The sequence below is a fragment of the Balaenoptera ricei genome, chromosome 19, assembly GCF_028023285.1.
Source record: "Balaenoptera ricei isolate mBalRic1 chromosome 19, mBalRic1.hap2, whole genome shotgun sequence".
Classification (NCBI taxonomy): Eukaryota; Metazoa; Chordata; class Mammalia; order Artiodactyla; family Balaenopteridae; genus Balaenoptera; species Balaenoptera ricei.
The window spans coordinates 57,269,434-57,292,604 of NC_082657.1; the positions used below are offsets into that span (position 1 = coordinate 57,269,434).

Sequence of the window (23,171 nt, forward strand, 5' to 3'; positions counted from 1 at the left end):
GTCTTTGTTACTGCACGTGGGCTTTTCTCTCTAGTTGTGGTGAGCAGTGCACGGGCTTCTCATTGTGGTGGCTTCTCTTGTTGCGGAGCACGGGCTCTAGGTGCGTGAGCTTCAATAGCTGTAGCATGCGGGTTCAGTAGTTGCAGCTCGCGGGCCCTAGAGTGTGCAGGCTTCAGTAGTTGGGTGCGTGGGCTCAGTAGTTGTGGCTCATGGGCTCTAGAGCACAGGCTCAGTAGTTGTGGCGCACGGGCTTAGTTGCTCTGCGGCATGTGGCATCTTTCTGGACCAGCGATCGAACCCGTGTCCCCTGCATTGGCAGGCGGATTCTCAACCACTGCGCCACCAGGGAAGTCCAGTACCCGTGTTTTTTTTATGCGAAAACTTTTTAGGAGAAGGAAGCAGGAAGCTTCTGGCCTTTCGGGGGCGTCTAGGGCTGGCAAGGCGTTTGCATTAAGTATCCTACAATTTGAGTTTCATGTTCTGGTATTCAAGGATTGCATCACTGTTGTATTCAAATGAACTGGGTGCTCCCCCAGCTCCCAGCTATTGGGCGTCCTTTATCCAAGTAGATTTGCAAGGATGAACAGCAAGGCTTATTGTTGATTTGCACCCACCTCATTTGTGTCTGCCCTTATGCTTTTCCTTCTTTCAAACATCCTGATCTGACCCTTCCCATCCAACCGCACACGTCTGATAGCACATCTGCTTTTATGATTCTTAAAGGTAGAGATTTTAGAATATTTGGAACCCAGAAAACATGAGTCAAAGTTGAATCTGTGGGTCAGCTGTCATCCTTTTGTCTATGAATATTTGGGGTTTTAGGGTTTGGAGAGGAAAACAATAAAGTTACTTTATGTTATATATTCTTTTTCTAAAGGGCTTTCGAAGTTCTGAGACCGTGCAGAAGCTGTTTTTGAACTGGTCATGTATCTTTCAGACGTTACTGTTGTCTGAGAAGCACTACTTCGCTGATTTGGACTGATTCTATGTCCGTTTTCCAAAGTTCAGTTATTTGGAAGCCCAGCTCTCCTACTTACTAACTGTGTGAAGTTGGGATCATCGTGTGTGATGTCCTGAGCTTCTGTTTCCTTGTCTGTAAAATGACGATGACAGTGTATGACCTGCAGAGTTTTCTGGACTAAACGAGATGTCGTGGGAGGATGACGATTGATCACACAATGCCGTGATTTGAGCACCGTCTGTGTACCAGGTGCTGTGTTCAGCACAGACCCTTATTTCATCCAGCCCCTCACAGCCTCTGTGCGTAGATACCATTATTCCCACGTAATGGATGAGGAGGCACAGAAAAGGTGTGTAACTTGCCCAGCATCAGCCAGGCGAGTAACCCCAGTGGTCTGATGTAACTGTGCTTCCTGCCTCCTTGTGATAAAACGTATAAAGAACTAGCGTAGAGCAGGAGTCGGCAGACTACACCCAGGGGCCAAATCTAGCCCACTGCCTGTTTTTATAAATAAAGTTTTATTTACAAATTCAGCCACGGCCATTTGTGTGCCTGTTGTCTGTGGCTCCTTTTGCACGACAGTAGCAGAATTGAATGGTTGGGGCCCAGAGCCTAAAATGTTTACTCTCTGGTCCTTTAGGGAAAATGTTTGCCATGCACAGGGTGAGGCCTTGATTGCATGTGCATGCAGAATACGTCTATGTTTCGGTCTTCGACTGAAACCGGATCCTGGGAGGCAAAGAATTTTGCAGTTCCTCTTTCTGATGATTTCTTGGTCTCTTTATCATTCTAAGGAGCTTTGGGCTCAGGATCTGAACAAAGTCCGTGAGCGGATGACAAAGTTCATTGATGACACGATGAGAGAAACTGCCGAGCCCTTCCTGTTTGTGGATGAGGTAAGTGGGCTCCTCGTCCTGTTGGCATGGCTTTGTGATTCAAGTCTCTGTCCTCCAAGGTATATTTTCTGGGTCTCTTCCCTTGGAGGGCTTTGCTGTTAGATGCCCCAAGACTGGCTCTCTTAGTCGAGAACTCTTTTTTTTTCCTTCCAGGTCCTGAACCATCACAGCCTTTGATTTTTCTCCTCCTCTATTTGATCCCGTAGCCTGGGCGGGATCTTTGCTTTTGTCACTAGAGGGCGTGTGCTACCAGGGAGTCTCTAACCATTACAAGCAGAGCAAGGAAATTCCAAGGTTTATGGGGTTCTTGCACGATGTGAAAATGGGTGCTTTTGTCCCTGTGTGAGGGGGAACTGGGGAGCTCCAGTCCCATGTACCGTGGTTCCCAGGAAACAGAGTGTTACCCACTGTCACTCAATCTTCTGATTTTTTTTTTTTTTTTAAGGAGTCAGGAATTGGGATATGAAATTTCCTGCCTTTTAGATGTTATGATGCTGGCATGTTCTGTTTCTCATGTTGGGTGGTAGGTTCACATGTGCATAATGTTATTATGCCTTAAAACTTATATATGGGCAGCATATACTCTTGTAGCCTCAAATATTTGAGGATACACATTAAAAAGGTAAATACCGTATAGGTCAATGAAACATGTGTTGGTACAGCCTATTACAGTCTGAGTTTTCTGCACTGAAAACTTGGGTAACTGAGGTCTGGAGACCATCTGTTGAATATTCATGTACCATCTCCCCGTGTTGACACAGACCCAGAAGAACCCGGCACCACCCGTCCTTAGTGTCATGGTCCCCTCTTTGTGTTTGTGACTCTCCTAGTTCCTCACGTACCTGTTTTCCCGGGAGAACAGCATTTGGGACGAGAAGTATGACGTGGTGGATATGCAGGACATGAACAACCCCTTGTCTCATTACTGGATCTCCTCATCACATAACACGTGAGTTTCACCGCGAGCCTGCAGTGGGTCAGGCAGGTGAAGGGCAATACGGTGGGCGCTCAAGTGCACTGCTCTGGCAAAGCGTGTGGGCAGTGGGCAGAGTGCAGGCCCTCACTGCTCAGATTGAAATATATGAAAGCTTCTGGAGGATGGGGGGATGCATCTCTCTTTCCCAGTTGATTTTGCAATAATAAACCTTTTTCTGTGGCCCTAAGAAGCAAGTCGACAAAGCTGGTTTTCATGGTTTGGGCATCTCATTCTTAGTAGTCACAGGAAAGCAATTGAGTTAGTCATTGAACTGATATTTATTGAGAGTTTGTCCTGTGCCAGGCCCTGTGCTTGCTGGGTGCTGGGGATACAGCAGTGAAAAGGGCAGGAGCGGCCCCGTCCTCATGTGCTTGGAGGGGAAAAGGCCTCCTCTGAGTCTTAACGATGAGCCGGAGTTGGTGAGAGAAGAACAGGTGGTGAGGCGAGGAGGAGGGTTTCAGACAGAGGAACGGCATGTGCAAAGGTCCAGGGGCAGGAGGAACTGAGGGGGGTCTAGTAAGACTAGAGTGTAGAATATGGGAGGGTGAGTGGCAGGAGAGGAGGACAGGAGGGTCGCTTGAGCGGAATCGTTGAAGTCAGAGCGAGGGCAGTGGCAGTGGGAGCCACTGATAGCCTTTAGGCCGGAGAACAACACACTCAAATGTGTATCTTTGGAAGATTGCCCTGATTGCGAAAAAGAGCAGATGGGAAGGGAGAAATGAGTGTTACACTCAAATTCTGATGCTCAGTCTGCTTTGTAAGCTGAGGGGGTGGAGGCCTTGGGTCCTGGCATCCAGAGAGCTGTCGACTGGTACTTTACCAAGTGTCAGTCCAGGCAGGAGTTGGAGAGAAGGCCCTTAAGTTCATCTCCAGGCATTTTGGAAGGTACCTTCCTATTCTGGGGCAAATTGACTTCATGGTTCTCTCTTCCCCACCATGTCCGTTGGTTTGAGTTTGTGTCTTAGAATGGTCAATTCTACCAAACCTAGTAAACAGCTGAGCACCACAGACTCTTAAAGGGGGAATGTGGTGAGGAGGAGAGTGATAAAAATAGGTATTTTCACGTCAGTTTTGGTGGACATAGTTCATAGGGTAGTAAGTTCCCTCTGTTCTGTGCTTGGCCTGGGGCCCTGGTATCACAATGATGGCCCATCTCTGCCCTGTTGAGGCTGAGGGCCTAGTGGGCAGCGGTGGGGCAGGGGGGTTGTTAATTTATCATCATACGTCAGTCTCCCGCCTGACACCCTTTGACCGAATTCTCCTCGAAAGAACACACGTTCTCGAGCCCACACTTGGATTGCCAGGATGGTTATCCTTCATAGCCCACGATCATGGCCTGAGGCTCATGACTGGCTCGGCCGCACGACTGCACGTGTCTGGCCCGGATCCTAAATGCGGGTCTTTGTAGACAGGAAGAACTCAGGTCTTTGGGAGCTCAGGCTGAGAAGTTCCCTGGGGATGCCCTGAGCTGCAGGCCTGCCCTCACGCAGCCGCCCACCTCCTCTCGTCCAGGTACCTCACGGGTGACCAGCTTCGGAGCGAGTCGTCCCCGGAGGCCTATATCCGCTGTCTGCGGATGGGCTGCCGCTGCATTGAGCGTGAGTACCCCCTTCGCGCTGGCGGCCACGCGGACGGCGGGCTGAGACTGGCCGTGTTGTTGCTGGATGCTTTGTTTGGAGGCCCGAGTAGTGGGGGTGCACGGGACCGATGGAGGGAGAACCCAGGTGCCCGTAGCATCTGGGGTGAGCCACGCGGCCACCAGCCGGGGACCTGTCCCCAGAAGAGAAGGTCGCCACGACGAGGAGTGGTGTTGAGCCAAGCCAGGCTGGAGCCACAGCACCTTGGGCTCCAGAAAGTGTCCAGATACAGTGGAGGGGCTGGGAGGCCAGTAGCCAGAACGGCCTTACTGCCCTCCTGTCCCTCGGCTTCTTTCTGGGCTGCTGTGTTCGAGGCAGCAGACACCCTGCGTGTTTTAGCAACGGCCCTGCCGCGGCCGCCGCCCTGACTCTCCTGTCCACAGTTGCTCACAGCCACCCTGGCAGAGGTGATTCCAGGCCCCGGATGTGGCCGGGAGCCGGTGCTTCCTCCCGTTCCCCCACCCTTCGCCCCCGGCCCGACTCAGCGCCAGAGGCTCACGGCTGTACTGGGCTGAGAAGAGGCACAAACCACTGATGTAGGCTCTAGTTTTATCAAAAGCATTCATCACGGTATCATACCTTCATGGCAGTTATTCCTACAGAGTGATGCCTGATTTATGCCTTTTTCCCCCCTTAGGAAAAAGCAAATGTGAAAAAATCAAGTTTGAAACTGTCAGCTCCTATTCCCTCTGGGGGTCAAAAATATAGGGGATGCTTACCTTCTGCATCACCTATTCGGTCTGAATATTTTACCATGAATCTTTAAAAGTAAATTTCCCATTGCTCTGTATTCTTTCCGCTGGCAGAAAAAGCAAGCCAAGGTTTAGACAAGTCAAATCAGAAGATAAAACACATGATAAATCTCTTTTTAAAAAAGAAACATTTCGTTTCTTTTGGACAGCGGGACCTTTAATTAGACGACCAAAATCTTCCTGTAAGCGCATAGGTAACACGTGTCCTCATGTTGGTGGCCCCTGAGGGCGATGCCGGGTCTGGCCCCGGGGTCCTGGTGACTGAGCCAGTGCGGGGGCCGGGGCTGGAGGCGCGGTCGTCACCCCGGCAGCGTGGCCGCCCTCAGTGGACTAGGGAGGCGCGGGTGCTGAGGCTGCACGCCTCTGTCCTCAGTGGACTGCTGGGACGGGCCCGACGGGAAGCCCATCATCTACCACGGCTGGACGCGGACCACCAAGATCAAGTTTGACGACGTCGTGCAGGCCATCAAAGACCACGCCTTTGTCACCTCGAGGTCGGTTGGCTGATTTCCCTCCTGGTGGTTCACCTTTAAGGGGAAGGCAGCTAGGGTTGGGTGGACGGACACACACACAAACATACCCCCCCTGCAGACACACCCCACGTGGACACACACACACACACACACACACACACACACACACTCACACTCAGAGATGCCCTCCCACAGACTCGGGCAGTCCCCTCACGGATGGACGCAGACGCCCCCTTCCCCCCAGCGCACACGCACGTACATTCACGCACGTCCCACACAGAGGCTCACGTGCAGAGGCACCGCCCGCACAGGACACCCCCGGAACACAAAGACACACACACACCCCCTCCACAGACACACGATCAGGCGTATGTTCTCCACGTACAGACACACGTGTGTACCCCACATAGCGACACAGCTACCCCCCCGCACACACGCACCCCACCCCGGGCTCCATCCTGGCCGGACTCCCTGCCGAGAAGCCCCAGCTGCGTGTGGGCGCCCCCCAGGCCGGGAGCACGGGGCACGCGCTGGGCCCGGAGGCTGGGCCCGGAGGCTGGGCCGGGCGGCCCCGTGTGGGCGGCCCCCGCCCCCGTGCTGAGCGCCGCCCCCGCCGCCCGCAGCTTCCCCGTGATCCTGTCCATCGAGGAGCACTGCTGTGTGGAGCAGCAGCGCCACATGGCCCGGGCGTTCCGGGAGGCGCTCGGCGACCTGCTGCTCACCAAGCCCACGGAGGCCAGTGCCGACCAGCTGCCGTCGCCCAGCCAGCTGCGGGAGAAGATCATCATCAAGGTAGCGGCCCGGCACGGGCTCCCCGTGCTCCTCGCTAGCCTCGCGCCGGGCCGGGTCGCTCCGCCTCCCGCGGCCTCTGCGTCCTCGCGGTCTGGGGGGTCACGATGGCACCCACGTTGTTCGCGTGCCGCGAGCGTAACGCGGAAGGACGTGCGCAGCGCGCTTGGAACTGCCCTGTCCCATGCAGTGCCCCAGAAGTGTTCACTCACTTCCGTGCATCTGTTTAGGCAAATCTTCACCACGTCCCGCTCTGCGTCAGGCCCCCGTGAGGTGCCGGGGCTGTTCCAGCGACCCAGACCCTGTTCTTGCGTGGGGGGTGGGCTGGAAGTGAGCAGTTGCCCCGCAGGGCTGCGTGCGCTAGGGCCGATGGGTGGCTGTGGGGAGGGGTGAGTGATGGCTGTACCACGGGTGCCAGGAGAGGGGTGGCATTCGGGCATGTGCATTACTAGGGTCAAGAGACCAGAGGGACCGTGGCTTCAGTTGTGTAAGTTCAAGACTCGATGTGCGGGAGAGCATTCTAGGAGCTCTGCGCTCTGGTCCACGAGGTTGTCCGGGGTCTCAGGATCTTCTCTTCTTGGTCTAAGGTCTCCCAGGGAAGGGGTTTTCAGATGGGGTTCTGCAGACCCCCAGAGAATCCACAGATAAAACTTTGAGGTGGTGGCATGTGAACTTTGGGCAAAAATGGTGCCTTTTTATTAACGTGTAAGTAAAACTTAACATTTCCTTTCATTATGAATATTGGCAACAAGCTGCTTGAGGCTTTATCACCAACAGAAATCATGGATATTTTCATTTCACTTCTACAGTTGTTGCCAATATCTCAAGATAACGTGTGCTCGTCACTACTTTAAAATTATGATGGTTATTAGATCTGCCTGTAGATCTTTTGGAAGATGTTAATAAAGAAGCACATGTGTTAGTATATTGCAAGTATTTTTTATTTACTTAGTAGCTGTATTTCAATATAATTGGTTTCTCTTTTCAGTTTATGCATTATAAACATTATTCTGAGAAAGGCATCCGTAGTCTTCCCCAGACTTCGGAGGGGGCCCATGGCACAGAACTGGCGAAGTCTCTGCCCTAGGGCACTGTCCTTGTGTGTGGTCCATGCTGGGTTGCAAGGCACATTGAGCTCCAGCTCGAAGAAACGGGAATGTGAGGGGTCCAGGGCGAGTGATTCCTGGTAAGCGGGTGGGACATCAGTTGGACAGTCCTGGGCTGTTGTGTCCAGTGCGTGAGAACTTAGTCACATGACCACACCATCTGCAGGGGCTGACTCTAGCTGGGCAGCCATCGGTGGAAGGAGCGGCGTGGATTTCAGTGACAGCTGGCAGGTTCATAGGAAGGACAGACAGGGATTTACTAGGCAGAGAAGGAAGAAGGCCCTTCGGCTTCGGGGAATAGCATCCATGAAGGTGGGGTAGTGTGAATGTGTGGTATGTTCCCTAGATTGTCACTGGACCACTAAGATGCATTGGGGACACTTCCTACATGCCAGGAGGTCACGGTCTTGTAGGGAGACAGACCGCTTGGCAGAGAAACACCAAATTGTGAGGGGGCTTTGGCTGAGGCCCATCCAGAGAGGAGGAGGCTAGTGCCCTCAGGGGTCAAAGCACCAGCATATTTGGAGGAATTGGCTAAGATCCTGGGGCAGGTTCCGCTGAGACACTCAGGGAAGCTTCTAGCATGAGGAAGGCAGGAGAGGCAGAGGGGGCTTGGCCGGGCGGTGGAGGTGTCCAGGGCTCCTCAGGTTTGGCAGTCAGTCTTCAGGGAACCTCGTTGCATCTCTCTATTCCCAGCTCCCCTGTGGCTTCCCTCTGTTTCTGTTAGAACAGCGCTCTGCGTGTCCCCAGGGATTTCCCAGCGCTTGTTTCAGGGTGTGAAGACTCCTTTTAGGGCACCCACTTCCCCACCTGTGGTACCTCTTGGTTCAGCCCTTTCAATTTCAGGGAAAAGGGGTGGAAGTAGCATTTGTGACGTGATCACTGAGTGCCACACACTGGGTTGGGCACGGTTGTCAGTGTTATTCAGTCTCATGGCAGCCCTGCAGGATGGATAATCCTGGGCCCCCAGCCCACTTGAGAGGTGAGAACCCTGAGGTCTAGAGGTTGACTCAGCTGAGGTTACACAGTTCCTGCCAAAGATGGAACAAAATGGAACATTTATGTCGTGCTGCACTATTTACAGGTATCCTACACGCCCATTGCGTTACAGGACAGGGGGGCTATGTTACCCCCATTTAAAAAAAATATTTATTTATTTGGCTGCGCTGGGTCTTCGTTGCGGCGTGTGGGATCTTTAGTTGCGGCGTGTGGGATCTTTAGTTGCGGCATGCAGGATCTTTAGTCACAGCATGAGAACTCTTAGCTGTGGCGTGTGGGATCTAGCTCCCTGACCAGGGATCGAACCCAGGCCCCCTGCATTGGGAGCACGGAGTCTTAGCCACTGGGCCACCAGGGAAGTCCCTGTTACCCCCATTTTACAGGGGAAGTTTCTGAGACAGATTGTCATGCAGCCAAGGCCACACAGCAAGGAAGGTGATAGGCCCTGAATTCAAGCCCAGGTCTGACTCCCAATCCTGAGCTCCCTCCACCAGGTCACCACAACTGGGACTTATCGAGGCTAGTCCACATGGACGGTCAGTGAACTCGCCCAGGTGGACGTTGTCGTAATCATCCTCTTAGTCTTGCAGATGAGACACGAGAGGTTCAGAGAGGTGCGGCCACCTGCTCAGGGTCACACAGCCGAGAAAGCAGCAGCAGTGCTGTTTGCACCCAGGTCTTGTAAATCTACCTCCCCAGTGTGCCTTCCACTGCCCTGCACAGCCTGTGCCCATGGAGTGGCTGTGATCTTGCCTTGCCCTCTGTGTGCTGGAGAATGCGGGCGCATCATTGATTCACTGAATATTTATCAAGCACTATCTGCTAACCTAGTACAGGAGGTTCAGCAGGGAACAAAAGAAAGTCCCTGCCCTCATGGGGCTTATAATCTAGCAGGGAAGACAGACAGAAGACAGATAGATACATAGATACACTTAGGCTAAAGAGCGTGAAGGTGAACTACCAGGGGCTAGAGAGTGACCGTGGTGGGAAGGGGAGTGTGGGCTATTTTTAGGGAAGCTCCTCTGAGGAGGTGACGCCGAGCACAGAGCTCAGTGTAGTGAGAGAGAAGCCAGGCAGAGAGAACAGACGGTGCAAAGGCCCTGAGGTGGGACGGTCCGGTGGATGCTTGGCTGATGGGGATGAATGTTTGCTGGCTCACAGATCCTAACCTGGGTCTTAGGGAGACAGGCTTTGTGCGTTTTTCCCCTCAGCATAAGAAGCTGGGCCCCCGAGGCGACGTGGATGTCAACATGGAGGACAAGAAAGATGAACACAGGCAGCAGGGGGAACTGTACATGTGGGATTCCATCGACCAGGTGTGTCTTCTCGCGCCCCTTCTCAGAGCCCTGAATGCGTTGTGGCCTGCTGGAGAGCTCCGGGAGGATTCCTGTCTTACTCCCATTCTGTGCCAAGTGAATTTGTCATTTTAAGGAAACTGTTTCTCTTTTGCATTATTAGTGTTTTATTTTGAAGTAGTTTTATATTCAATGTAACATACTCTAGATTCTCACACACATACAAGCACAGAGAGTTCTCATACATCCTTCACCCAGTTTCCCCAAATAGTAACATCCTCTGTAACCAGAGTATAATTATCATAACGAGGAATTGAACATTGGGTACAATACTACCAACTAATTTGTGGACCTTATTCCGGTTTGTCCACTAATGTCCTTTTTCTGATCCAGGATGCAGTCTAGGTTGTGATAATGCAATTAGTCATCCTAACTCCTTAGTGTCCTCCAATCTGAGACAGTTCCACTGGAAACGTTATTATTGTTATTGTTGGCCGAGCCACGTGGCTTGCAGGATCTTAGTTCCCCTGACCAGGGATCCAACCTGGGCCCCCTGCAGTGGAAGTGCAGAGTCCTAACCACTGGACCACCAGTCCCAAGGAAACATTATTTTTTGATGGGAATGAGGCATTTTGAATGTTAATGCACTTCTCGTATCCCACAACCTAACATGGCAATCCATTTGAGTAGGTATTGATCGATTCATTGATTCACTGATTGAAGTGTATTTGATTTACAATGGTGTGTTAGTTTCAGGTGTACAGCAGAGTGATTCAGTTATATATATGTATGTATTTCAGATTATTTTCCATTATAGTTTATTACAGGATACTGAATATAGTTCCCTGTGCTATACAGTAAATCCTGTTGCTTATCTATTGTATGTATAGTAGTTTGTATCTGTTAATCCCATATTCCTAATGTATTCCTCCCCCCAACGTTCCCCTTTGGTAACCCTAAGTTTGTTTTCTGTCTGTGAGTCTGCTTCTGTTTTGTGTATAGATTCATTTGCATTATTTTTTAGATTCTGCATATTAAGTGGTATCATATTATGTTTGTCCTTCTGCATTTGAGTATATTTTTACGTCCATTCTTACATTCTAGAAATAAAAATTAAAAATGGTTGAAATTTAAATAAAGAATTAAGTCATATTTAAATGTTGAAGAAAGGGTCTCTAGACAGGCTGACTGAGAAATCCTGAAAGTCTTAAAAAGTGGATGAAATAGAAAAAGACAGTCATGAGGACACACACACAGAAAACAATCCCATCATTTGTAAAAGCCTTCAAATTAAGGGAATACGATATTACATTGTGTCTACCCTTAGACACACTGAATAAAGAAGTCCTGAAAATGCCAAAAGAACCCCATAACAAATAGAGGTTTTAAAAGAAATGTCTCACAGGGGATCGAATTCTGTGAAACCACCATAAATGGCTACAAAAGTGGGAAAGGCGAGTCCCCAGTGAATGCTGGGGTGATGCCAGGCAGGGGCCTTGGGCCTCAGAGTTGATGGAGCAGAGACTCTGGGGAAGCCCTAACGCTGGTTTTACTTTGTAGAAATGGACTCGGCACTACTGTGCCATTGCTGATGCCAAGCTGTCCTTCAGCGATGACATTGAACAGACTGTGGAAGATGAACAGCCCCGGGTAGGTGGAGACCTCCTATAACGCCCCTCTCATCCTGTGGCCGGCAGGCCTGGACATGCTTAGTCCAAGGAGCTGCCTCTTTGGGTACCAAGGCTTGCCTGGCTCTTCTCTGATTGGCTGGCTGGCCCATGTGCTTAGCCAGTGAGGTTCAGGTGTCTTTCCTGCTCTCTGAAAGCCTTGCTTGGCCTGTGCTCCCTGGGGAGGATGGGGACATTTGGCTGTTCTGTGCAGCCTTACCCGCTAGCCTGGTTCCTGGCTTTCCTGCCCTCTCCCCCTGGGCTGCTGATCATCCTTGGTACTATCTCTTGAGTGCAGCCCCCAGGGTATTATGGCTCTCAGACTTCCTGTACAGTAGAGTTGAGGGCTGTACCGGGGACCCCTTATCCCAGGACTCAGAACTCCAGGAGGCCACCACAGATGGGGAAGTGTCAGGAGTAGGGGGGTGGAGGGTGGGGAGGGCAGTGGAGGCTGGCTTCCCGGACCTCTCGGGGTAAAAGCGAGCTGAGGCCGTTTTTGGTCTGTTATCCAGTCCAGTCTGTTTTTCAGGAATCAGCATACACAGAGGGACCAGTGTGATGATAGTGGGGGGTCTGGTCCGGGTTTTCAGAAACCCCTCCTCTCTTTACGGCCCAGGATATAGCCCCCACGGAGCTGCATTTTGGGGAGAAGTGGTTCCACAAGAAGGTGGAGAAGAGGACAAGTGCCGAGAAGCTGCTGCAGGAATACTGCGCCGAGACGGGGGGCAAGGATGGGACCTTCTTGGTGCGGGAGAGCGAGACCTACCCCAATGACTACACCCTGTCCTTCTGGTAATGGCCCTCTTCCCCGGGGCACGCGCCTTCTCCTCGCAGCTGGTGGGATGGGGCGCCGTGAGGCAAGTGGTGCCAGCTCAGGCCAGACTTCGGTGGGGCTGGGCTGGAAACCCAGAATTTATTTAGTGAGCTGTGTGGGGCAAGACTTGGGTGAGGCCCCCAAAACTTAGTCAACAAGATTAGCGATATTTCAGTGTAATATTTAAAATTGTAAAGTGGCCTTACGGAACTGTGGGTGAGGCTATAGTGAGCTTGCTCATTCACTCACTCACTCACTCACTCATCTGTACATGAATTCATTAAAAGATATTTATTTATTGGGTACTTGCTCTGTGCTAGGCACAGTGACTTAGCAGTGACCAGACAGACAGGGTCCTTGTCCTGATGGAGATGAGAGTTTCAGGAGGGAGATGAACAGTGGAAAAGGAATCAGGCAAATGATACATAATTCTCGTCGTGACAAGTGCAGTGAGAAAAGCACAAGACGTCATGAAAGTCTGTAAGAGAGGGGTCTAGTGTGGTGTTGGGAGAATAATCCAGGAAGACTTCCTGAAAGAAGTGGTGTTTAAATTGAGACCTGAAGGATAAAAGTTCTAATATTAACAACATACAAATAATCGCGACAGCTAACGCCTGTAAGGTGCTTACCACGTACCAGGCAGCGTTCCGAGCACATTCTGTGTGTGATCTTGTTTCATCCTCAGGACATCTCTGTGAGGAGGATACTATCGTTGTCCTTGTTGGACCACTAGGGTAATAATAGGGAGGCTCAGAAAGGACAGGTCACTTGTTCACGGTCACTTAGCTCCTCGTGGCAGAGTCAGGATTGGAACCTAGGCTGTCTGGCTCCGGAGGAACAGTTACGTAGGTGAAAGGGGACAGCGGGTAGAGGAAGTAGGTAGGATGGTCTGGAATCCAGCCCCAAGGATCAACTTGTGTGAAAGCGCTGGGCGGGTGCTAAGAGCAGACGGAGGCTTGTGTGGCCGCACGTAGCGTCCACCCCTGGGGGCCCCGGCTGCAGCTCTGGCCCACCCCGGCCTCTCTGCCGCGCCAGGTGCGGGAAGGGCCAGCCGGCCGGGCCTGGGCTCTGACGTGGTCCCTCTCCCCGCAGGCGGTCGGGCCGCGTCCAGCACTGCCGGATCCGCTCCACCGTGGAGGGCGGGACCCTGAAGTATTACCTGACTGACAACCTCATGTTCACCAGCATCTACGCCCTCATCCAGCACTACAGCGAGACGCACCTGCGCTGTGCCGAGTTCGAGCTCCGGCTCACCGACCCAGTCCCCAACCCCAGCCCGCACAAGTCGAAGCCGTACGTGTGCCCTGTGCTCTGGGGGCGCGACTGCGTTCACGGATCAGAAACGCCAGCCTGGAGGGTGTGCTGGGGCCCACATTCCCGCGAGGCGCCTCACCCGGGCCCACCGGGGTCTCTTGCAGTTCCCCAGGGCGGCCGCTGTCCAGTTACCTACGGCCTCTTTCTCTTTCCTCTCCCTCCTCCTCTCCTTTCCTTTCTTCTCCTTTATCTTCGGGGTCCTGAGGTCTTGAGCTTTGATTTTCAGAGACAATTTTGGCCCGGTGTTAACCTTTTTCTGTCCAAGCTCATTCCTTTTGGTGTGAAAGCGAAAAAATAATTGTAAAGTGAGTATCAGGCCTTGCAAAGGCTTAACTAGTTGTGAAAAGAAAAGAGTAATTTTTAAGTGGAAGGCTGCTCAAATGCACATTTCACAGGAGGCCATATAGCTATGACACCTTTATTTTTTACTTGTCCATATTCAAATGGATTGCCGTAAAATTTGCTATTTCACATCTTTAAAAATAACCTAAAACCCTATTCCCTATCTCTTCTGCCTCTGCTGTTTTGAGACGCTGCGGTGACTGTGCCACCCTCTGATGCTTGGGTCGGGGGGTGGGGCGTGGTGGGTAAAGATGTAAGTTGATTTATTCGCTTATGCTCCAAGCAGACCCACTACATGAACGCTTCACCCAAACTGTGTCTGGGTGATCTTTTTAAAAACTGCTGTCTTCAGGGGTGATTTCGGATGAGGAGGCCCACTGTGTAATTTCCGTGGTGGGTTCCAGGGCCGTGTCTCAGGCATCCCGGGAAGCCACCGTTTCCTCCTCTGCTGCCAGTCTCAGCGGCCTCTCCCTTGGCCATTTTCCCGGCCCTGTGTTGCAGGTGGTACTATGATGGGCTGAGCCGTGGAGAAGCGGAGGACATGCTGATGAGGGTTCCCCGGGATGGGGCCTTCCTGATCCGGAAGCGGGAAGGTACCGACTCCTACGCCATCACCTTCAGGTAGGTGCGCGGGCTGGAGCCCACTGTGTGCTCTGCAGAGACGGCTTGGGAAGGGCACGTGTGGAGAACGAAGGGGGAACTGCAGGTGGAGGCTGAGCTCTGTGTCCTCCGCCCAGGGTGTCAACCACGAAGATGACAATAATAAAGAGCGAAAGCAGACTACACTGATGTGTGCTTTCGGTGTGCTGGGCACTGGCCTGTATTCTCAAGAGCATGGTGTTTTATGTTAATTCGTCTCATCTTCCAGCAACTCTGTGGGGTCAGCATGACCGTGATCCCTACTTTTCAGAGGAGGAAACTGAGGCCCAGGGAGATTAAATAACCTGCTTGAAACATGCAGTCTGTGAGTGGTGGAGCTGGAATTCGAACCCAGGCAGCCCCGGCAACCCAGATGGGTGATGCTGTAGATCTTGTTTCCTCCCACCCACAGTTGACACCCCACTGCCAGTGGGAAGGTTGTATGGACCAACCACTTCTAGGAGTGTGGTTCTCTACGTTAATTCTACCCCAAGATGCCCGATTCCTCCAATTTCTACCAAAAGCAATGTGAGGGAGGTTCAGACCCAGTTGGTCATACTTTTCTTCCATCTCTCCATTTTCAGGGTTTCCCTGCGTATTCTTGATGACGGTAATAGAATGCTGGCTACCAGATACTGAGTTCCTAACTGATGTTCGGGACACTGGGCTGCCTTCAAGGCCTCACCTGTTCGAGGCCATCACTGTAGCCCATGAGGGGTAGATCCAGTTATTACAAGTAAGGAAATGGAGGCCCAGAGAGGTTAAGTGACCTGTCTAAAGCCACATAGCCTCATCCTAGGCTGAGTCAGGGTTTCAGACTCAGGCCTGTCCTCCTCCAAAGCCTGCGTTCTTTACTGTGAGGTCTAAGCAAGAGGCTTGTGGGCCAGATTGGGCCTCTGGGTGTTTTGCTCAGTCTGCATGGTGATGTTAAAAACTGAGAAGTTTTACCTGGAAATTCAGATTGCTTCTTATGAAAAATGGAAGGAGTTGGAAGCTCTGGGCCCACAGTTCCCCGTGGTGAAGGTGGTTACCGGCTGCACAGTAGGGGCCCTGGTGTGCCAGGCTGCTCCTGTCCTTCCTTTCCTGTCGCCCTCACCCGTCCCCCTTGGCTACTGTTCCAGTCTGCCCCTCTGGGCATTTGGATTTGCCCCCATCCCCCCATTACCCCTGAGCTGCCTTCTTGGGGGTGGTGACGGTCATTATCACTGCTGTTTACTGAGAACCTACTGTGTGCCAGCTCCATCCAGCATGGCTCTTTTGTGCTTTGTGCTGCCAACAGAGGGGTGTCTTTGCTCTTTTCCCCAAAACTCTTAATGGTGCCTGCTCCCCCTGGATGGGAGTTGGGTGTGTTTAATTGAATCTGTGCTGTACCAGGCACTGGGCTGGGTGTTGGGGGTCGCATTGTGCTATATCAGTCAGGATGCTTCCAGGTGCAAGTGACAGAAACCAAACTCAGTGGCTGAAAGAAAAAAGGTGGGGATTTACTGGCTACAGGCTGAGACGCTCAAGAGGTGAAACTGGCCTCCAACACACTCGGATACAAGCCTCGTCTGTGACCCTCAGGAGACTAGCTCTGAGCATCTCGGTGTTACACTCCATTGGCTTTGTTCTCACTTTACCTTGAGCTGCCAGGACAGTGTCCACAGAGAGGGTGAGTCCTGTGAGGTACTCCCACTGGCCCCTGCTTGAGCCCGGTAACTTGATTCTGATTGGGCACCTTCAAGCTGGCGATGAGGTTGGGGTCACTGGAAATGCATGGATTAAGCGGGGGGCTCCCAGATTGATACTCAGCTTATATACATCCACCGTGTTCTGCTTGCACATCTGTCCTCGCCATGAGATTGGAGGCACCCTGAGAGCTGGAGGTTTTCTTTTTTAGGAATCAATAAATGTTTGATAAGCACCTGCTGTGTGTCAGGTCTAGAAATTCAGGAGTGATCAAAACAACCCAGCCCTTGCTCTCATGAGGCCAGTGGTCTGGTGGGGATGAGAGATGTCATCACAGGACTTACAAGTGACTCCCCTTCTTCCTTCCTCCCTCCCCCCACATATTTGTGGGGTACTTCTTCTGTACCAGGCGCCGTTCTAGGCCCTGGGAACGTATACTGACCTTCTGTATAGATTTCCACAGGAGGGAAGTGTCTGCTTTCACATCCACGCAAAGAGACCAGGTTGTTGTCTGGGTGTGACTGGTGGGAGGGGTCCCTCAGTGGGATGAGGGGCTTCATGGCGAAGCTAAGACCTCAGGCGTTAGTGTTCACTGGCTCATAGCGACACACTCTGGGAGGCTGGAGAGCACAGCTCGTACTCTAGCCCTGTTTTCCCCCTTTGATTGTTCTGTCTCCCAGGGAAGTTTTGGCTTGGCTGTTTGTATTTTCCCAACCATCCATTTCTTTAGTTTCTTCTGGGTGCCAGACACATTGCAAAGGGCTTTACCCTGGGTTACCTAACGGACAGCGGTCCCGACACTCACCTGGAGACAGAAGCTGTGCATCCCCAGATCTGTGGATGGTGAAACTGAGGCTCAGGGAGGTTACCTGGGGAAGGAGCCAGAACCTGACTGATGCTCTTAACCTCAGTACCCCAGAGCATCCCTGCCCCGTGGAGCTTTTGTATAAAGTTTTAAGATTAATTTTTTAACTACGTAAGTATATTAGCCTTATAAAAAAATTAAGATACTGCAGTGAAAGCTAAAGCCCCCTATGGTCTTTGCCATCTCAATCTTTGTTTTGGTAGAAAGCACAGTTTTGTAACTGGTGTCTCCATCAAGACTCAAAAAAAATTTTTTTACATACATATGTATGTACCTGTGGAAAATATATAGCGCCATTCTGTTAGTGGTATTTTGTTCCACTTAAAAAAAATACAAATAGGATCATACTATAGTTTCATTCTGCAACTTGTTTTATTTACTCGGTAGTATTTCTTTTTTTTTTTTTTTAATTAATTAATTTATTTATTTTTGGCTGTGTTGGGTCTTCGTTTCTGTGCGAGGGCTTTCTCTAGTTGCGGCAAGTGGGGGCCACCCTTCATCGCGGTGCGCGGGCCTCTCACTATCGTGGCCTCTCTTGTTGCGGAGCACAGGCTCCAGACGCGCAGGCTCAGTAACTGTGGCTCACGGGCCCAGTTGCTCCGCGGCATGTGGGATCTTCCCAGACCAGGGCTCGAACCCGTGTCCCCTGCATTGGCAGGCAGATTCTCAACCACTGCGCCACCAGGGAAGCCCTCTTTTCTTTTTTAAAAATAAATATTTAATAAAATATCATTGCATGTAAGCTACTGAAGAAGTAGTCTCCTAGCATTTTTTTTTTTAAATAGGAGTTTTGGAAGAAATGGCTTAACGGGATGTATTTTTTAAAACAGTAAAAAATGTCTGTTGAGGTGCAAAATTTTTAAAAGGTAAGTAGTTTGAGCATAGTAACTATTTCTGTTGCAGTTTTAAAGATGCTCTTGGCTGTAAAGTTAGGGTCAAACTTACTTTCACAGATATTTCTGTTCTTGCTGATAAACGCTAGTAAGACTGAGGATTCTATTCTCTTTTGGATTTTTTTCTGCCTCTTGTTTCAAATAGGTGAGGAAATAAATGATTTGTTTCCCCTTTTGGAAAAAAAATTCCATTTGTGCACTAGTTGGACCACTAAAGATAAGATTTAAGGATTTGGGCATCAAGTCCCAGAGTTCTCGAGGAGAGATGGGCTCACGTTTTCTACAAAGGATCAAAGGATAAATAGGTTAGGCCTTGCAGGCCCGATGGTCTCTGTTGCAACTGCTCAGCTCTGCCGTTGCAGAGTGACAGCAGCCACAGGCAGTACCTAAACAGATGAACATGGCTGTGCGTCAATAAAACTTTATTTACAGAAACAGGAGGGGGGTGGATTTAATCTGTGGGCCATAGTTTGCTGGCCCTGATCTGGACACTAGGGTGTTCTGTAGTCAAGTCCTGTAGTTGGGGAGGAAGGGAAGGGCAAGAGGAGCTATAGCGGTTGAGTCACTCTGAAGTGTTTCTTCTGAGGTACGGGTTCTTCTGTATCTGTTGTGCAAAGACCTACATCATTGTATTCCATGGGAGGGCTGTGTGCTCTTCATTTATTTGGTCCCCTAGGATGGATGACTAGGTTGTTTCTAGTTGGTGGGCTTATATGGCCACCATCTGGCTGCCGGGATGTCAGCACCATGTGGTCTCCCCCCAGGGCCAGGGGCAAGGTGAAGCACTGTCGCATCAACCGGGACGGCCGGCACTTCGTGCTGGGCACCTCCGCCTACTTCGAGAGCCTCGTGGAACTGGTCAGCTACTACGAGAAGCACGCACTCTACCGGAAGATGAAACTGCGCTACCCCGTGACCCCCGAGCTCCTGGAGCGCTACAGTATGGTAGGTGGTTGACTCGCTCGAGATTTGGTGGAATATCTTGTCTGAGGTTACGATTCATCTGTTTGTTCATTCAGCAAACCTTTCTTGAGCACTTAACGTCTGTCCCACACGGCTCTACGTCCAAAATTGCACAGCGTGGACAAAGACCCTGCCCTTGGGCTCTTACAATCTAGTGTAGGGGAGACAGACAACAAATGAAGTTAAAAAAAATATACAGAGCATGTATCAGCTGGTGGGTGATAAGTGCTGTGGAGAAAAACACACTGAGCAGGTGGGTAAGTGGATAGAGTGATGGGGAAGGGGCTGCACTTCTCAAGGTGCTTGAGAAGATCTCACTGACAAGGAGACATGTGGGCAGACACAAGAGGAGGTGGAGGAGGGAGCCCGCAGCTATGAGGACGACGAAAGAACAGCCACTGCAAAGGTCCTGAGGTGAGAGCGTGCCTGAAGGCACAGAAAGGAAGCTGCTGTGGCTAGTGAGTGAGCCAGGGCGGGGGCAGAACTAAATAAGGATAGAACTGCGTGGTGTAGGGCCACTGTGAGACACGGGCTTTTATTCTGAGCCGTTGGAGGGTTCTGAGCAGAGAAGACAGCCGATCTGATTACCATGTCTCAGTTCCTATCAGACAGAGTCATTAACTTATTGAAAAGAGATTTACTGTGCACCAACCATGTGCCAGGAACTGTTCTAGATACTGGGAGCATGGTGGAACACCGTCGGCCGTTGGGAAATTTAGGCTCTAGAAAAGGGAGGCGGGTGACACACACGCACCGGGCAGGGTGAGTTACAATGAAGAAGAGAGAACAGGATGGTGTGCTAAGGGATGGGGCACTTCGTTAGACTGGGGCCACAGAGGTGGGAGCAGGCCTCCTGCAGAGGGTGAGAAGGGAGCCCAGGTAGCGGATTGGCCGGGAAGCTGTGCAGGAGGCCAGTTTCGCGGGTGGGGGGGAGGCAGGCGTGCACGAGACAGAAATGTGGCTGGTGGGGCTAAAGCCCAGTGAGAGGGGCAGAGGAAGGGCAGGAGGGATCTTCAGTGTGTGCCGGTGGAGTTTTACCCACCTCTCTGTGAAACGAAGCCCTGGTTTGTGGCATTTGCCAATTTCTGTGGTGTAAATACTCCCACGGTGGCCAGTGTCAAGCTGCCGACATTGAACGTGGGTCAGGAGGAGCGGTGAGCTCGCTCCAGCACACCACTGGATCTCAGGGTGTGTTTTTTTTTCACAAAAGAGCACAGTGCCTGGCACAGCGTAGGGCCACATGGGGGCCGCTCTCATTTTGAGGTAAAATTTCCAAGTTTTGGGGAACTTCTTAATAGCTTTTTACCGTCTCCACCCACAAGGTGAGTAAACTATGAGCTCTTCCACTAGAGGGCAGGAAACCACGAGGGTACCTAGCATCCTTGTTCTAAGTAAGGGCTGTCCCGGGAGCGTGGATGGCTCCATTTATTTTTCTCTGTTCTTTTTCAGGAAAGAGATATAAACTCCCTCTATGACGTCAGCAGGATGTATGTGGATCCCAGTGAAATCAATCCTTCCATGGTACAGTGCCGAACTTCCAATTCACGCTATTTCTTAGTCACTAGATTGACATGGGGTCCACCCCCCAGTTAAAAGAGGGTGAGGGAGCATTTTGGAAAACGGTGAGGGAGCATTTTGGAAAACTTGGCCACCCAAACATTTTTTTTGAGAAGAAAATGATGATTGACAATACGACATCTAGTTTCAGGGAAGAGGTTAATAGAATTCCATCCAAACGCGACTGTGTTTTGCTAAAATTCTGAAGTTTGATGAACCACCTTTGGGCCACACAGCTTCGAATTAAAAGTCTTTCAAATGTTTCTTGCTAAGTGACTGAACCTGTGGTGTTCATAAATTCCATTTGGTTCAGTGACCTCTTTGCAGTGCAAACGGTATCTTACATTCCCACCCCAGCTGCTGTGTCATTTCCTGCAGGTGGGCCTGGATTTTACTGTTAGCCTGCAGCTCCTGTTTCATCTCAAATTTAGTTTGAGCCTGCAGAGGAAGAACGGTGGCGAATTTTCTGTTTGGGGGGACGTCTGGTACACGATTAGTGTACAGTTCTCACTTAGGAAGGGGCCCTGCTGGTGGGCTCTGTAGAAATCCAGAGAGACATTTGTTTAAACTTATAATCCTTGGCCAATGCAAATCCCTTTCAGCAAGAAATGAAGTCTTGAAAAGTTGTGGGTGAATGGAACTGGGTGTGAAAGGCATTAGGGGACTTGGCTGAATAGCAAAAACTTTTATGAGAAGTGACAGATGCTTTGGTTCTGAGAATGACATGGCCTCACTTCAGCCAGGTGTCAGGGTTTGGTGGAGGCCACGGTAAACTGGGGACACACGGCCCATCTCAAGGGCAGCCACTGCCCGTTAGGAGTCGATGGCTGCCTTCCCAGAGATCAGGCTGGGTCTTCTGATTTCTCAAGACAAGCCAGTAATCTGGATGTTTGATGTGAAATCTCCCCATTATAAAATCCTGGCAACTAAGCCAAGTTGTAGAGAAAGTCTCCCTACACTAAGTGAGCCAAGTAAAACATGATTGTATGCAGAATTTGATCGCAAGCTGCCAGACCATGGTGAGTGCTTCAAGATAAAATTATTATTATTATTATTACTGTGATTGAAAAAATGATGTAACAATTAAAAAAGACACTTTGAAAGCAAGAAAAATAATCAGCCCTGGTCTCACCGTCCTAATGCGGTAGCTGTCTGCATTTCTGGGTGTTCTGTCCCTTCTGGTCTTTGGCCGCATGGAGACGTATTTTATAGTCACCACCACCAGCACCTGCCATTTTTATTCTGCTTTGTTCACCTGCTGCTTTGCCACAGGTTGAGTTTCTCCACTGCTAGGCTACTTAATGACCATTTTTGTTTAACCTGGTGGGCCAAGCAATTTAGATGAAGTACATGGACTGGAATTTTAACTTAAAAAGAGAGTGTGTTTTATACTGTAGAATATTCTGGGTAACTGTGCCCATTTAGCTATGTCCCCATCAATGGCCATTTGGGTTGTTTCTAGGCTGTGCTCTTCTCATTAACAGTAAACTGAACTTCCTCACCTGTGAGGCTTTGTATCTTTTGCTTTACGTCCTTTAAATGAGTTCTTAGAACTGGAGTGATTAGATCAGTAATAACAGCTAGCACATACTGATGACCACATAGCGAGCATTGTTCTAAGCACATGATGGCTCATTAGTCCTCATAACAGCCCCAGGCATTAGGTACCATTTTTGTGCCCATTGTACAGATGAGGAAACTGAGGTACATAGAGGTTGAATAATTGCTGAGGAAGGTGTGGAGCTGGGATTTGGATGCTCCCAGGAGTGTACTCTTAGCCAGTTTGCTGTGCCACATGCCTGCTTGGTCATCCAATGGTGGTTCATTTCTCTAGTTCATGAGGGGCCTGACATGAGGACCTCTTCTGCCATCTGTCAGGCTGGAGACTTGCTCCTGTGGAAGCTGTTATATGGCACCCCCCCTCTGCCACTGGCTATACCTTCCTTGTGGCCTTGGAGTCTGGCAGTGACCTATAGAATTTCATGGGGAAAGATGTGGCTCTGGGTCCTTAAGTCTGCCCTTGAAGCAGGATGCACAGGTACAGCCTGCACTGTTTGCAGGTGGGGGAGTCAAGGGCGAAAGCTCTGGTTGGAGGTTCCTATGGCAAAGCTTGTAAAACCCACATTGCTTCTTATGGAACATCATGAACTATGGCAGTAACTCATATTAATGGGTTCTTTCTCTGCTCAGTCACTTAGCAGTTGGTTGACTTTGGGCAAGCATACTTCATCTCTGTGTACCTCTATTTCCTCATCTGTAAAACAGGATATACTCCTACTGCTTACCTACCTGTTAGGGTTGTTGTGAGGATTAAAGGAGATACTATAGATAAAAGGCCTAGAACAGGGCTTTGACTAAGAAATGCTAGCTATTGTCATTTTTATCCTTTCATGCATTATCTCATTTAATAGTCTCAATGACCCTGTGAAGTATGTAAAGTTTTAATTCCTATTTCACAGATGGGGAAACTGAGGCTGAGAGAGCCTCAAGATTATATAGCTGGTAAGGAAGGGGCAAACCAAGGATTTTAACCCACGTGTCTGACCCCATAGCCCGTGCTCTGAG

General features: G+C 50.5%; 1 protein-coding gene across 7 annotated transcripts in view; it reads left to right on the top strand.

Annotated features, from left to right (window-relative positions):
* PLCG2 (phospholipase C gamma 2) overlaps positions 1-23,171 on the top strand; it is a 202,115-nt gene that overhangs the window by 138,682 nt on the left and 40,262 nt on the right. For all 7 annotated transcript variants that reach the window (XM_059903784.1, XM_059903783.1, XM_059903787.1 and 4 more), the window contains 12 exons: positions 1,756-1,857; positions 2,688-2,806; positions 4,346-4,431; positions 5,596-5,716; positions 6,319-6,487; positions 9,801-9,905; positions 11,445-11,534; positions 12,168-12,343; positions 13,458-13,658; positions 14,523-14,642; positions 18,851-19,031; positions 20,499-20,570. In XM_059903784.1, coding sequence (XP_059759767.1) covers positions 1,756-1,857; positions 2,688-2,806; positions 4,346-4,431; positions 5,596-5,716; positions 6,319-6,487; positions 9,801-9,905; positions 11,445-11,534; positions 12,168-12,343; positions 13,458-13,658; positions 14,523-14,642; positions 18,851-19,031; positions 20,499-20,570 — 1,542 coding nt within the window. The remainder of the gene's footprint in view (positions 1-1,755; positions 1,858-2,687; positions 2,807-4,345; positions 4,432-5,595; positions 5,717-6,318; positions 6,488-9,800; positions 9,906-11,444; positions 11,535-12,167; positions 12,344-13,457; positions 13,659-14,522; positions 14,643-18,850; positions 19,032-20,498; positions 20,571-23,171) is intronic.